We start from the raw sequence: 13590 nt of genomic DNA on the forward strand, positions 1-13590 counted from the left end.
TCTTTGCACGAAATCTGATAGACCACACTGGTTCTGTTTAAGGTTGGTACTGAATTTTTTGGATAGTATAGCAATGATCTTATTGTTGCTGTTGTTTGTTAACCAAGCAAATGTTAAGTCTATGACAGAAGTGTTTGAATCGTCCAGTTAGCTGTGGTACATAGGCTAGATGTAAACATGGGATTGTTTCTTCAAGTGGTTTAGCTTCTTGATGGTTTGATCGTATAAGTTGTTTTTGATAAACAATTTTGGATATCCGTTGCTTTCAAAGATGTTTAAAATGTCGTTGGTCTCAGATTTTTTGGCTTCATCAGCGTTGCAGATTCTGTTTGTTCGAAGGTGTAGACATCTAATTATGTCTGCTTTAGTTGATGGAGGATGTGCTGAATGGTAGTGAAGATATCTGTTGGTATTGGTTGGTTTGCGGTTAGGGTTAGGAAATGACGTCAGATGCTTCAAGGCTGGAAACAGATGAAAGATGTTCTGGATATTCTTTTAATCTAGATTCAACAGCTTTTATAGCTCCTTCAATAAGAACTCTTGTAAAGAGAGATTGTACGCCAAAACTGTACATTACTTGTTCGTTTTGAATTGGTACATTTTGTAGTTGGCAAACAAATTGCTCCGAGTTTTCGACAGTGAGTCCAGCACATCCTGTTATTGGTGATAAAATTTGACACAGTTCTACTGATAAACTGTACGTCACTGAGTTGATGCTGGAAACAATAGGTCGCAATGGAATGTTTCGCTTGTGTATTTTGAGTAGACCGTATATTCTTGGAATTACGTGGCCTCCACAAAAGATGTGTATTCGTTGCTTTGAATCAATCTTATTCTGTTGTTCAAGACCTTTTAGTAAAGCACTGAGCCTTCATTCCAATTTGTTTGCCGGGTTTTTTTACCATTGGTTTGTATGCTCCATCTGTCATGCAGCAGTTCTTGCATTTTTATGTGATCCAATTTGTTCATGACAACAATGGCTTTACCAGGTAGGATAGTGATAGTAGTGTCTTGTTGTAGATTTCTCAAAGCTTTAATTGATTGTGGAGTCAAATTCTGTCTATTTGGTTTTATTGTTCTTAGAATTGTCTTGAAGCCTTCACGAAGTTCTATAGCTGTAGATGAAGGTAAAGACAGTGCGGTTGTCTCAACTTCAGCAATGATGTTATCAATATTTACTTTCTTTGACGTTATTGTAAAATTTAGACCATAACTCAACTTGGACCTCAATGTCATCAAATTCTTGTCACTCATATTGATAACAGTATTCTTTGTATCTGCTTGGTTTGGGTTTAAGTTGTAATATTGTTTCTTTTTGATCAAGTAGACGCTGGAGTTTCTTCAGTTGTTATGCTTGGTTTCCAAGAAAATTAAGTTAACACAACTTGAACACCATTCAAACAGTTTCATAGATTGAGCTCTATCCAATGTGATTTCAGTTATCTGTTCGTAAAGTTGTTGAATATATTCTGTTTAAGTATTGCTAACTTGCGGCGTGTTTCCTTGATGCGCGAATGGACAGTGCTCTCTTCACATCGTTGTAAAATTGTCCGCATTGCCTTTGTGCTAGAAAGGTGGTAACAATTCAGCTGTAAGCCTCTAGGTGTTACTTCATTATCTCTGCATCGCAAAAGAAAATGGAGATTGTTCTTCTGTTGTACAAGTTGTTCTTCAACATGTTTTAGTCGGTAGACAGTTGTCGCCAAAGCACTCTCGTGACCGTAAATGATGTGATACGGCGTCGTACGGTATTTAGACATGTGTTGGTTTGCGAGAGATGTTATCTTATAATACTTAACAACGAAATCACTGAATATTATTATGGATCAATCCTGTGAGTAGTTAATTAGTTAGTCAACTTAGCTTGCTGTCATGTGTTGACAAAGCTGCATAAAGTGAAAACTTACGTTACAAAATTCAAGCCACAAAAGCATATAACAAATTGTAAACACAAACTTTGCAAGCAAAAGCCAACCTGCCCATCCCTGCAACTGTACTTCGGATGAAGAACCCGGATCTAAGGTAACGTGCGAAACTTTCCTCTTTGCTGACGCAAAGTCTGTTGCACTCTTTGATGTCACTTGCAACCTGTTTATTTCCAAACTCGAATTCCTGGGAGAACATTTTTCTTCCAGTAGCTTGAGCGACGCTGCAGTAAGATCTACCGAAGATGTAAAGTCTGCGGTAATGAATGTGCGTTGCCTCGAGTTGCTGGACAAGCTTTGATGTGCAGACATCGCTAAGACTATGACTGAACAGCAGCAAAAGCAAAGACTAAATCGTATGGGAAAAGAAAAGTTTATCGTACAGTGTCAAGGGAACATGTTGCTCCCGGATAAGAAATCCCGGATATTTAAAAAAGTGTGTCACTGTGAGTGTACGGCGACGGAACTTCATGAGGCTTTTTCGTCGCCGTTTGGTCACTTGCACGAATCGTTCCTCTAGGGATCTGTAGTCGGACATGAAAACGATTTTTTGAAGTAGGTCTTCTAGTGATTAAATTTTCTACTATCTCTAGCTGTGGTGTGTGTGTGTGTGTGTGTGTGTGTGTGTGTGTGTGTGTGTGTGTGTGTGTGTGTGTGTGTGTGTGTGTGTGTGTGTGTGTGTGTGTGTGTGTGTAAAGAAGGGCGAGTCCGATCTTCACCGAATTTGGCTCGCCCAATTCTACCGGTCGAAAGTGAAGCTGCCGTCGTCTTCCAGACTTCTCCCGACGCGATTTCCAGTCGACAGAACCCGCCTCCGCTTGCGCGCGAATATCTCCGTAACGGCGTGTCTGATCTGCACCGAATTTAAACAGTCCGTTCCCGACGTCGGACGGTACGCGCGGAGCGTGTCGATTATTGCGGGCAACGTCGGGAAAGGGAAGATATTTTTGCTAATATCCGGGTCTCGAAAAAACGCCCACAGTCGTTTGCCCGCCGCCCGTCGCAGAGCTGCCACGTTGGATACAACTGTTCCCCGCAACGCCAGCAACGTCTTCTAACAACATCAATTTGCAGACATTAAACTAATTAACTTTACTACCATTAATATTAATAGCTAATCTGAAAAACGGGATGGTGGGCTAGTTATTACTATTTAATTAATAAGAGTCAAACGAGATCTCATTTTAGCTAAATATTACAAGCAAAACATGAAGTTCTAGACTTGCTCTTGGCCACGTGACAACAAGTTGAAGACTGAACAGAAATGCCTTGCAATCTTCAAACTAAATCTATTTCAGTCTTTGCAACAAACGAGAGGGTTCTCTTCACTATGTACTGTTAGTCGTCACTGGTACCAGATGCCAAGTGCGCTAGCTGCTACAAAAGAAAAAATAGAATTTGTATATATATGTATATATATATGGATGGTGTAATTGCAAGGTGTTCTATCTTCTAGAGGCACTAGCATCAGTGCAGTACCATATGTGCAACAAAGATGCATATATAATTCTGTCAATGTTACATGTTATTTTGAGTTCGTAATTCAGTTCCATCTACACAAAATCCCTATAGAAACTATCTTGAATTATTACAAACCAAAAGTCACAGATTAAACATCAATGTGATTAACAACTTCCCATTTTGATTCCGCATCACCTATCTTCACTTCAGATGGCCGGAAACAGATTGCAAATGTGAGATATGTTATCCAGTGGAAGAACATCACCAAACCAAACACCATACCAGTACCAATAAATCCTAGTGATTCCCCCAGTTTTCCACCAATGAGAGAACCAATCCCTTCTCCCATTGCAAATGATGCAGATAACACTCCCGAAATGACTCCACTAACTGCAACCGAATCCTTGTGACCTGCCGATGATAGAATAGCTATGATGTCAGCAAAACAAGGTATGGACGCCATTGCAATTCCCAAACCAATCACAGCCTGGGATGTTACAAATACCCAAAAGTCATTAGTGCTGACCATAAGAAAGAAACCAATCCAACAGACTAATAATCCAGAACCTAGAATATGCCTTGCACCACAGCTGTCTGATGCTTTCCCAACAAAGGGAGCCAAAAAGGCATATAAGCCTCTACTCAATACAAATACCATCCCTATCTTGGCAGGTGTCAATTCAAATCTGTTATCCAAGTAGGCTGCCAACCCTGCATCAAGAAATCCTAATAAAGCTGCTGAGCTGACTCCACAACTTGCAGACAATGAAATTTGAAAATCCTTTGCTAACAACAAAATATTCACTGGAGGTTGTGACCTCATTGTCCGAGTTTCTTCAGGCTCACTGTCAATGACAATAACCGTTAAAGCTGCACAAGCTAATAGAATCAACCCCAAACAACAGAATGGTAAATAAAAGCCGTCCAAGCTGTAGAGAGCACCACCTAGAGGAGATGCAAGCATCATTCCAACTCCTATACCTTGTTCCAGCACTCCAACAGCCATTCCAACGCTGTCAGGAAACTCCCGACAAGCGAGAGCGAAGCAGGCCGTCTCTGCAACAGCTCCAGCCAAACCTTGTAAAACAGAAACAATAAAAGACAGCCATATGAATAAAAGGTAGTCTGAAGTAAGCGCTAGAAATCCGAACACAACAGTAGAAGCACCTAAAGCAATAGTTCCCCACACTATAATAGGTTTTGCTCCCACAGAATCAATCCATTGTCCACTGAAGAGAGCGAAGACAAAGTACGCAAGGGAGCTTGCGCTCAACACAAAGCCGACGTCAGCGCTTGGTGTTTTCTCTTGATTGTCAACCCCCTGCCTCTCGGCTGCTTCTTGGGGATAGAAAGGAAAAAGAATGCAAAACGAGGCATTTGTCATACACGTTATAAACGTCAACAATATCAAAACATGTCGACGATGATGTCGAACGGGAACCGTCTGATGATCGGTGCTTCTATGAGAAAAACATGTACGACAGCAGTAAATAAGACGATTGCCAAGCGTTCCAAAGCTACGTTTCAGCATTCAGGAGTCAAACCAGGATTGAGAACTGACTAACGAGACTGTAAAGTGAACACAAACGGCCTAGTGTCGCGCGCGCAGTCCGGAACTTCAAGGACTCGTCAGTCCCGGATCAAATTAGCCTCGCCCCAGACGCAGTGTGGATTGCAGCCCCGGATGTGCCACCATCACCACTACGTCTGGTATGGTAGGGTAAGGGAGCCTAATTGGGAACGCCTACTTTCATTTCCGCCTTCTCCAGCAGATTTCACTTGAAAGCCATACAGCTGTGCACTGAGTAGCGCATGAACTTGAAGCTTAGTTTTTAGGCTAAACAAGAACTGAAAACTGCAGACTAGAAAATTTCCATTGTCTAGGTAGAGCTTCTAGAAGTACGCGCGTTGAGATATTGATATCTGCGCAAAGTGCCCTAATTGGGAACGGCAGAGTTCTTGACGATCGTGCAGCGGTGGAGTAAGCCAGCGCTACAACATTGCAGAGCATCAATTCTGTATTGTACTGATTGATCGTTAGCTCTCTTTGTCTTTGTACTGTGAGCGTACGCTCCAATTTCCTCTAGGGGCTGGATTGGCATGTGATAGAGAGAGAAAGGGAGAATCAAGACTCTGAAGGGCCTAACATGATGGTATTTGTATTGATATTCAAGTACAAGTTGCGAAACGTCGCAAACGGACTAGTTGGAAGGAACTGTGGCTATGAATTGTTGAAGGTATTCCCACATTCTCCTGGAATTCACCTAGACACTGGCGTGAACAAAAACTAACAGCTTTACTATCATCCAACATTGCAGTAACAAAACTTGCTACACTACTATTATCATGTGGAACCGCTGCTACAACATGCTGTCTTGTAATCTACTTGTTAAATTCAATGACTACATTCTGGACACATCCATAACTGTTCAAGGTCTGGGTACGTTGACAAGTTTGCACAATGGTAATGGTACCACCTCCAGCACTTGTCGCAGCCAATCTAATGTTTCTGCTCCTGTTTGGTGTCCTTGTCATAGTGTGCACCACAGCCTTGACATGTGCTCTCAGACTGATCAATGTGAGGACTTTTTGCTACTGTTTTCTTTACTTGCTGTTTAGACTTAGACTTAGCCTTTGACTTTTGCATTTCTCGCTGCTTTAGTCTTTCAATAGCTGCTTCGCTTGTTAGCGCTTCACCATAGTAGCCTGGTTGTAATCTACTTCCTTTCACATTAGCTTTTGTCTCTTGAATTGTTTGGAAGTGTTTCTTAAAAATTCCTGTGACACGTTCTGTTACAGGAGTAGCTGACAAGGGTTGTTCTATAGATGTACCTGAGTAGGCTTCCGATGGCTTTAGCTTATCTTCTCTAATTATGCTTCTGTTAAGGGGGTGGATGCCAGTGGCACGAAATCCACTTACTAAGTGCTCAGGAAAAAAGCTCTCTTTCCACAGCTGACTCAACAAGGATGGAAAACTACGTTTAGAGACCACAGCCTCAAACTTTTCACTTTTGAATTCTTTCAAAAGTCGTGCCCACACATGCTTTACAGATTTGAAAACAGAGACATCTAGTGGTTGAAGGATGTGTGTTGTATGGGGTGGTAGACAAATGATGATAGTATTCTGTTTTGCAGCTTCTGTTACTAGCTCTAACGTGACATGAGAGCCATGGCCATCAAGAAGTAAAACAACAGGAGCTGTCAGTCGAAGAAGCTTTGTTGCTGGTAAAAACATCTGAATGAACCATTCAGAGAACTGAGCGCTTTCCATCCATCCTGAGTTGCTGACACTGAACATGCAACCGTGGGGACCACCTTGCATCCAGCTAGGATTTGTAGTCTTGGCCTTATAGACAACATATGGCAAGACGCATTCTCCTATCGCAGATTCACAAGCAAGAACTGTGATGTTATCACGGCCAGAACCCGTGCCAATCTCATAGACATCTTTTTGGCCTTTTCGTACTATTACTTTTTTTGATGTAACAGATGTACATAGTCCAGTCTCATCACAGTTCCACAGACGTCTCCCCAATTCACTGTATGGTAGAGTCAGGAGACCCTCCTCTTGCAAGATCTTTTCTAGATTGGAAAAGAATTTATCCACTACTTCAGTCGATCCTGCTTTTGCACGCTGGATGGTCAAGTGCTCTGGTTTTCGCTCACTCAAACTTGGCCATCTTGTGAAAAAATTCTTCCACCATTTCTTGCCTGGGAAGCCACTAGGAAATGGATTCTGCATGCCAGAGTCATCGAAGTATTTTTTGATGACACTGCCAACCATGTCACGAGTTGGTGGATGGCCAAAACTTCCAAGGCTTATAATGCATCGAGCAATAACCTTCTCTTCTAGAGGAGTGAGGGCAGTAGGACGTCCAACGCTGGTGTACTTGACTCTCTGGTGTTTGTGTTTGAATAGGGTGGTGGCGGCACAACCAGCTCTTGCTGATGCTTGTCGGTATGACAATCCCTGCACTTCTACATACTCTATTGCTTGCTTTATCGTGTCTGGCGCATACGCTCTAACAGAATTGCGCTCTCCAGCCATTTGAACTGCTAATGACTAGCCAACGTATAGCAAACTCCACCTACAGGGCGTGCTTTCGCTGTCCTTGTGGGAACTCTAGTAAATAGGTTTGCAGGTTGCGAGATTTGACTACTCAATGTAGAGGAACGTTTGCCGCTACTTCAAAACAAGACGAAAGACCTCTTGCACACTTGCCTTAGACCGTCTAGGGTCCTATGCGCTTGGAGTATAGATCTATTGGTAGGAGGTGCAACTAATACATAAGTTACGCTACTGTATGAGCTGTAGTCATATATTATTGTATGTATGGACGTTTGCAAAGCTGAACTACACGTCGGACAATCATTTACACAAGAGGATGCCATTCTAGGACGGAATTGACCACATTCACTCACATGGATATGCCGTTTCTGTAAGAAATTGCAATTGATTTGCCACAATTATGTAAAAGTAAGACCCTTTCCTGCGACCCTTTCACGTCAAGCCCAATTGGTGACAGTCATTTCTCTTCCTTTCACACAGCAGACCTACTTTAGGCACGCGCTAGATAAGATCGTAGTAGGGAAGACCAAAAGTTTCCAATGCCTGGAAAAATTCTGATGACACAGAAGATATTAGACTACTGGATCACAATCTTATAATTCTCTTGGAAGGATTAGTCAACGAGAAACGAACTGTTCCCAATTAGGACACGCCTCGTCGATATCAGTAATGTGAACCTTCCACTCGTTAGCAGCTCTTGTGTCAACACGGTAGATCGCTAGCGTGCCAGCTGCTTAGAGGGTGTAGAGTGAAGATCAAGCTTCAACGCTATGGTTCGTTAGGTGCAGTGAGATTCGTTTTTCAGTAAAGAACTTGAGACACAGGCGGAAGTACGTGTAGGCGTTCCCAATTAGGCGCTCTTACCCTTACTACCGCCTTACTGGGCGGGAGTAAGGATGTAAATCAAATTCCACAGCGCGTGTCACACCAATGTTATTAGCTAGGAACTGAGCTTTCGATTGGACTTTGACGTTGTTCTAGCCTTTGTACTTGTCAATATTGCGATTTTAGGCCGCTGTCAAGCGTTAGTAAGTGATTGCAGCTACGTTAGAGAGCGTAGCGGGGAAATGGCAGATCAGAAATGGCACTTGCAGTACATCATACGCCTTTGAACGCGTACACGGGTTCTCAGTTGAAGCTGCAATGCGTCTTATGCTTCTACTGCAATGCTTCTACTACGACGCCGACAAAGTACACTTGTAACTGACACTAATCATGTCCGTAGGGATATGATTAACGTTGACCGCAAGGGGCGGTACTACACCAGACGTAGTGGTGATGGCGGCGCATCCGGGGCTGCAATCCACACTGCGTCTCACTACTGACCCGCACGCTCGTAAATCGACGTAAAATACGAAGGCACGTAATTTTTTCGTAATTTACGATCCTGGGTCGTATTTTACGTCTGAAGTGTAGCTTTGCGCATGCTCTTTGCGACGTAAATTACGAAGATCGTAAATGACGAAAGATTTACGTGTCTTCGTATTTTACGTCTATTTACGTCTTATTTAGATACGTTGATTTACGCAACATCGCTAGGTCATAATGACACGTGCACTGTCACAGTGTGTGATTACAAGCCATCATTTGACATTGGTCTAGGAGCTCTTGAACATGCATCTTTATTAATTAATTAAGAATAATACCGCCGTTCAGTACATGCAAATGTGTGTAAGCCGTATACAGAGTACTACACAAGGCTAGAGACCAAAGGTTTGACGGAGCCGTCAATCTGTGTGAACTGAAGGTTCCGCCCATGGGAGGTCTACGCAGTGTACAATTGTGGTTGATAGGGGTTGAGCTGTCATTAGACGCTTCGTGCCAAGAATGGATGGTTCGCTAGAACTGGTGAAAGGCAACAAAGACCGGTTGCAATACACGGTAAGCAATTAAGAATCTAGCTATCTAATTATGTAGTGTATGACTGACAAAAATTGATCTAGGTGGACTACATCGTGCATTCTCTAGGCTGAAATTCGATTAGCTGCCTATAGTATTGACAACACCTTCTCTAGAGGAGACGTACAAAAAGGCTTCTATGAGCTAAACTTCGATTCAAAAAGTAATGTCAACATGATAAGTTTTTGGTGATGTAGTAGGCATAAATATGTTGACAGGCCTGTGGTCAAAGTCTACTGTAGAGTTGGTATTATGCAAGACATTCGGCAGCGCATAAAACGCCATGAATGTAACACAGCGTAAGTGTTTATCGTTTTGCACTGTTGTATGCATTTTGGGGATAAATTTTGTCCCGTGTGCATCTAGAGGATCGCGACGGCCTCGTCATCCTAGGAATTCCAGATCCGTATGTCGCGCCACGTTACCAACGCAGTACTCATCACAACATCCATCTCTTGATCATGAACAGGCAGTCGGTGATGAAGGTTTGGGAAACCTGCAGCTGTCGCCAATTGCAAGCTCGGAACTACGTATTTGTCGTGCACGTGACAATTGTAGTTCATTATCACAATATTTAAATTCAATTTGTGGTAACAGGTGAAATAGATTTCCAAGCTGCAGGGCTAGCGACAGCTGCAGGTAGCGTACCCACTTCCAAGCAACAGGTGCATGCTTTTGAACAATCATGACAATGGACTGCCCCGTGGCGCTGGGACTTCTAGCTAAACGACAGGTATTCTAAAAATAGCTATATATAGATATTCTGACTTACAATTAGACATCTTTTTGATACAGATTCTTTTTTGATTGAAATAATTCAAATTATCGATGGGAAGACGATTCTACCTGGAAGCAGAAGAAGACAACTGCCATCAAGGGCACTAAATGTATTAGCATTATCTACATGTGTACGTTCATGACATTATCATTGATCTCTTCATTCAGCAGGAAAAATTATATGGAATCAAGAAAACTGTCAACTAATTTATCTTGTGATTTTGTAATTTGTATTATATCATTTTGTAATTAACATAATTATTTTGATAATAAAGGAAATTTGCATATCGGTGTGGCGATTTGCACTTTCGCGTAACTGCGTGCATCTATACAGAAACTCAGTCGTAAATGCTACGTAACTGCTACGTATATAACCGTAATTGAAAAGTTATTAGGCCGTAATTAGACGTAAATTTTACGTAAAAGCCCAGTATATGAACCGTTTTCACAACGTAAATTGACGTAAGTTAGAGTAAATTGAGTCGTAACCCCTACGTAAAACAATCGTAAATAACTCGTAATTGCAACGTAAATGACCCGTAATTGCAACGTAAATGACTCGTAATTGCAAAGTAAATGACCGTAAATAAACGTAAAGTGGCCATTTACAAACAAATACGTCTATTTACGAATGAATACGCCTATTTACGAGCACCATCGGCGTAATTTACGGTTTCAATACGATGATCGTAAATTCGATTTACGTGCTATTTACGTCGATTTACGAGCGTGCGGGCCAGTAGTGTCTGGGGCGAGGCTAGGATCAAATACTCGGACACCTGTTAATTAACTGTTAGCTGTTAGGTCTTTCTCCTCCACGGGCGGAGTGACCGGCTGGACACTCGAGCCTAGTGTAGACATGGAGCTACATACAGCTCTGTGTAATTGGAGCTATCGACTTTTAGCGCGCGGGGTATCATTCACTAGAATGTTGCACACGCTACATTTGTATCTCTCTCTATCTAGAGGAGAACCGTGTGTGTGTGTGTGTGTGTGTGTGTGTGTGTGTGTGTGTGTGTGTGTGCGCGCGCGCGCGCGTGTGTGTGTGTGTGTGTGTGTGTGTGTGTGTGCGTGTGTGAGCGAGTCCGATCTCTACCGAATTTGGCTCGCGCACGCCGAATTCCTAACGGTCGAAAGTGAAGCTGTCGTCGTCTTCTGGGCTTTTCCCGCGGCGACGCAATTTCTAGCCGACGGAACCCGCCTCCGCTCGCTCGCGAGTATCTCCGTAACGGCGTATTGGATCTGCACAGAATTTAAACTGCCCGTTCCCGACGTCGGACGGTACGCACGTTTATTGCGGACGAGTCGGAAAACAAAAAATAGTAGTTTGCAGATATCCGGGTCTTGAAAAAATACGCCCACCTACGCGAAGAGCTGCCGCGTTCGATAAACATGTTTCCCGAAATGCCAGCAATGTCCCCGAAGTGACGACGTTTAGCGGGATTGTCGTAATAGAGAGAGTCGACACGCGTCAAGACTTGTATGGTTATATACGGGGAACGAATTATCCGGGTGAGTACGTTGCACGTGACTTTTAGTGCTGCTCTGATATGTATTTCCGAACGGGATTCGCGTCGAATAGTTGCCAAAGTCGATACACCTGTTCGGCAGCAACGTCTTCGAAGTAACGCGGCGTCCAAGTCGAAATGGCTTCAACCAATCACTAATCCAACGGGATTTTTGGAAACGGGACCCTTCGTTACATTACTTTGTCTTCAACGGGATACTATCTATATAACAATCAGAACGGGATACCATTGACCGGGATAGAACTCTGAACGAAATTCTTCATGAGAATTCTGTCAGGCTGCTAATTCTTCAGAGATACACCTAATTAATTCCCCTATTAAACTAGAACGAGATACTCGTGCAACAGCATCGAATAGATTTGCATACATTGAGATAATCGAATCTTGCTAATTTCTCCGAACGGGATATAATTGAACGGGATATAACCCTGAATGAGAATTCTGTCTGGCTGCTAATTTTTCAGAACGGAGTAAACATGTATGTGAACTCATGCAACAACATGAATTTGTATACAACGTTAATTAACTTTATGAAAATTCTGTCGGGCTGCTAAATCTGTGAATTGACGCCACAATGGATTACCTAGCTATTGGTTTCTTTTACTAGAGTTCAAGAGACGACGTACATTTAGTACGTATAAGAGCATTTCAAGGAGCGCTTCATTTCTTTCTTGCAAGTTTTCTAAATTAGAACTAAATTGACGTCAACTTGAGTCAGCTGTCACTTTAGCCAAAGCTAACGAGCGGCATACGGAATCGAATTGTAACTCGCTGGTAGTTACTACACAATTGATGACAATGAATGCACCCGGGCGAAGCCGGGCAATTTAGCTAGTGTGTAATAGGCACCGCTGGTAAACTCAATGTGTGTATCTAGAGCTCAAATTGTCTCTGTCGTGTGTGTGTGTGTGTGTGTGTGTGTGTGTGTGTGTGTGTGTGTGTGTGTGTGTGTGTGTGTGTGTGTGTGTGTGTGTGTGTGTGTGTAGATCTAAAGAAAACTTATGACTCAGTACCTCGTCAAGCCTTATGGAGAGTGTTGGAGAAATGTGGTGTGCCCACAGTAATGCTCAGCATTATTCAGTCGTGTCATCAGCGTATGAGAGCAGAGGTCAGAGTGGCATCAGATCTATCTGATGCATTTGAGGTGAAAAATGGTCTTAGACAAGGGTGCACTTTGGCTCCTACTTTATTCAACATCTACTTCAATGCTATGGTAACATGTTGGCGAGATGAGTGTGCAGAGGCTGGAATTGATGTACTGTTCAAACATGGCAGAAAGCTGGTTGGAGATAGAACTGGAAAGTCAAGGCTGCAAGTAGTGAGGGTGACTGAGTCACAGTTTGCAGATGATGTGGCTCTGTATTCCAGTTCTCGTGAGGACTATGAAATGGCATCTAGAAAGTTTGTTGATAGGCAAGAAAATGGGAGTTGACTGTTAACACTCAGAAGACAAAAGGAATAGTAATAGGGAGAGCGATTGATGACATGGATATGGCTTCGGTACAAGTTGATGGAGGGGAAATTGAGATGGTGGATTGCTTTACGTACTTGGGGTCTAATTTATCAAGAGATAGAGATGTCACACTAGATGTTACCAGTAGAATCGAAAAGGCTTGCAAAAAGCTTTTGGAGATTTGAGAGGTCCTATTTTCAACAATTCTAACTTGTCAGTGGCTACCAAGAGAGCAGTCTACAGAGCATTGGTTTTGGCAGTGCTATTGTATGGAACTGAAACTTGGGTGCTAAAAGCTCAACACACAAAAAGGCTAAATGTCTTTCACAATCGTTGTGTAAGAACCATACTTGGAGTCAACAGATTTGAGCAATGGCAGGAGAGGTTAACAACACGAGTTTTAGTTGAAAATTTTGGCATCCATTGGACGATCCCTGACATCATAATGGAGCAGCGATTGAAGTGGCTGGGTCATGT

The 13590-nt window shown here is 42.6% G+C and overlaps 2 protein-coding genes and 1 long non-coding RNA gene across 4 annotated transcripts; 1 reads left to right on the top strand and 2 right to left on the bottom strand.

Annotated features, from left to right (window-relative positions):
• Positions 1 to 3378: 3378 nt before the first annotated feature.
• LOC134189645 (MFS-type transporter SLC18B1-like) lies at positions 3379 to 4982 on the bottom strand. The gene has a single exon (XM_062657989.1). It carries the CDS (start codon positions 4915 to 4917, stop codon positions 3535 to 3537), a length of 1383 nt encoding a protein of 460 aa, XP_062513973.1. The 5' UTR covers positions 4918 to 4982; the 3' UTR covers positions 3379 to 3534.
• Positions 4983 to 5886: 904 nt separating this feature from the next.
• Positions 5887 to 7646, bottom strand: LOC134189852 (uncharacterized). Its single transcript, XM_062658247.1, has one exon. It carries the CDS (start codon positions 7432 to 7434, stop codon positions 5887 to 5889), a length of 1548 nt encoding a protein of 515 aa, XP_062514231.1. The 5' UTR covers positions 7435 to 7646.
• Positions 7647 to 9071: 1425 nt separating this feature from the next.
• LOC134190167 (uncharacterized) lies at positions 9072 to 10350 on the top strand. 2 transcript variants are annotated; one of them, XR_009971603.1, is made up of 6 exons: positions 9072 to 9336; positions 9399 to 9517; positions 9573 to 9653; positions 9721 to 10087; positions 10150 to 10241; positions 10303 to 10350. It is a non-coding gene; the product is annotated as an uncharacterized LOC134190167 (long non-coding RNA). The 2 variants fall into 2 exon arrangements; XR_009971602.1 differs by having other exon boundaries at positions 10300 to 10333.
• The last annotated feature ends 3240 nt before the right edge of the window (positions 10351 to 13590 follow it).

The sequence above is a fragment of the Corticium candelabrum genome, chromosome 14 (genome assembly GCF_963422355.1).
Source record: "Corticium candelabrum chromosome 14, ooCorCand1.1, whole genome shotgun sequence".
Taxonomy (NCBI): domain Eukaryota; kingdom Metazoa; phylum Porifera; class Homoscleromorpha; order Homosclerophorida; family Plakinidae; genus Corticium; species Corticium candelabrum.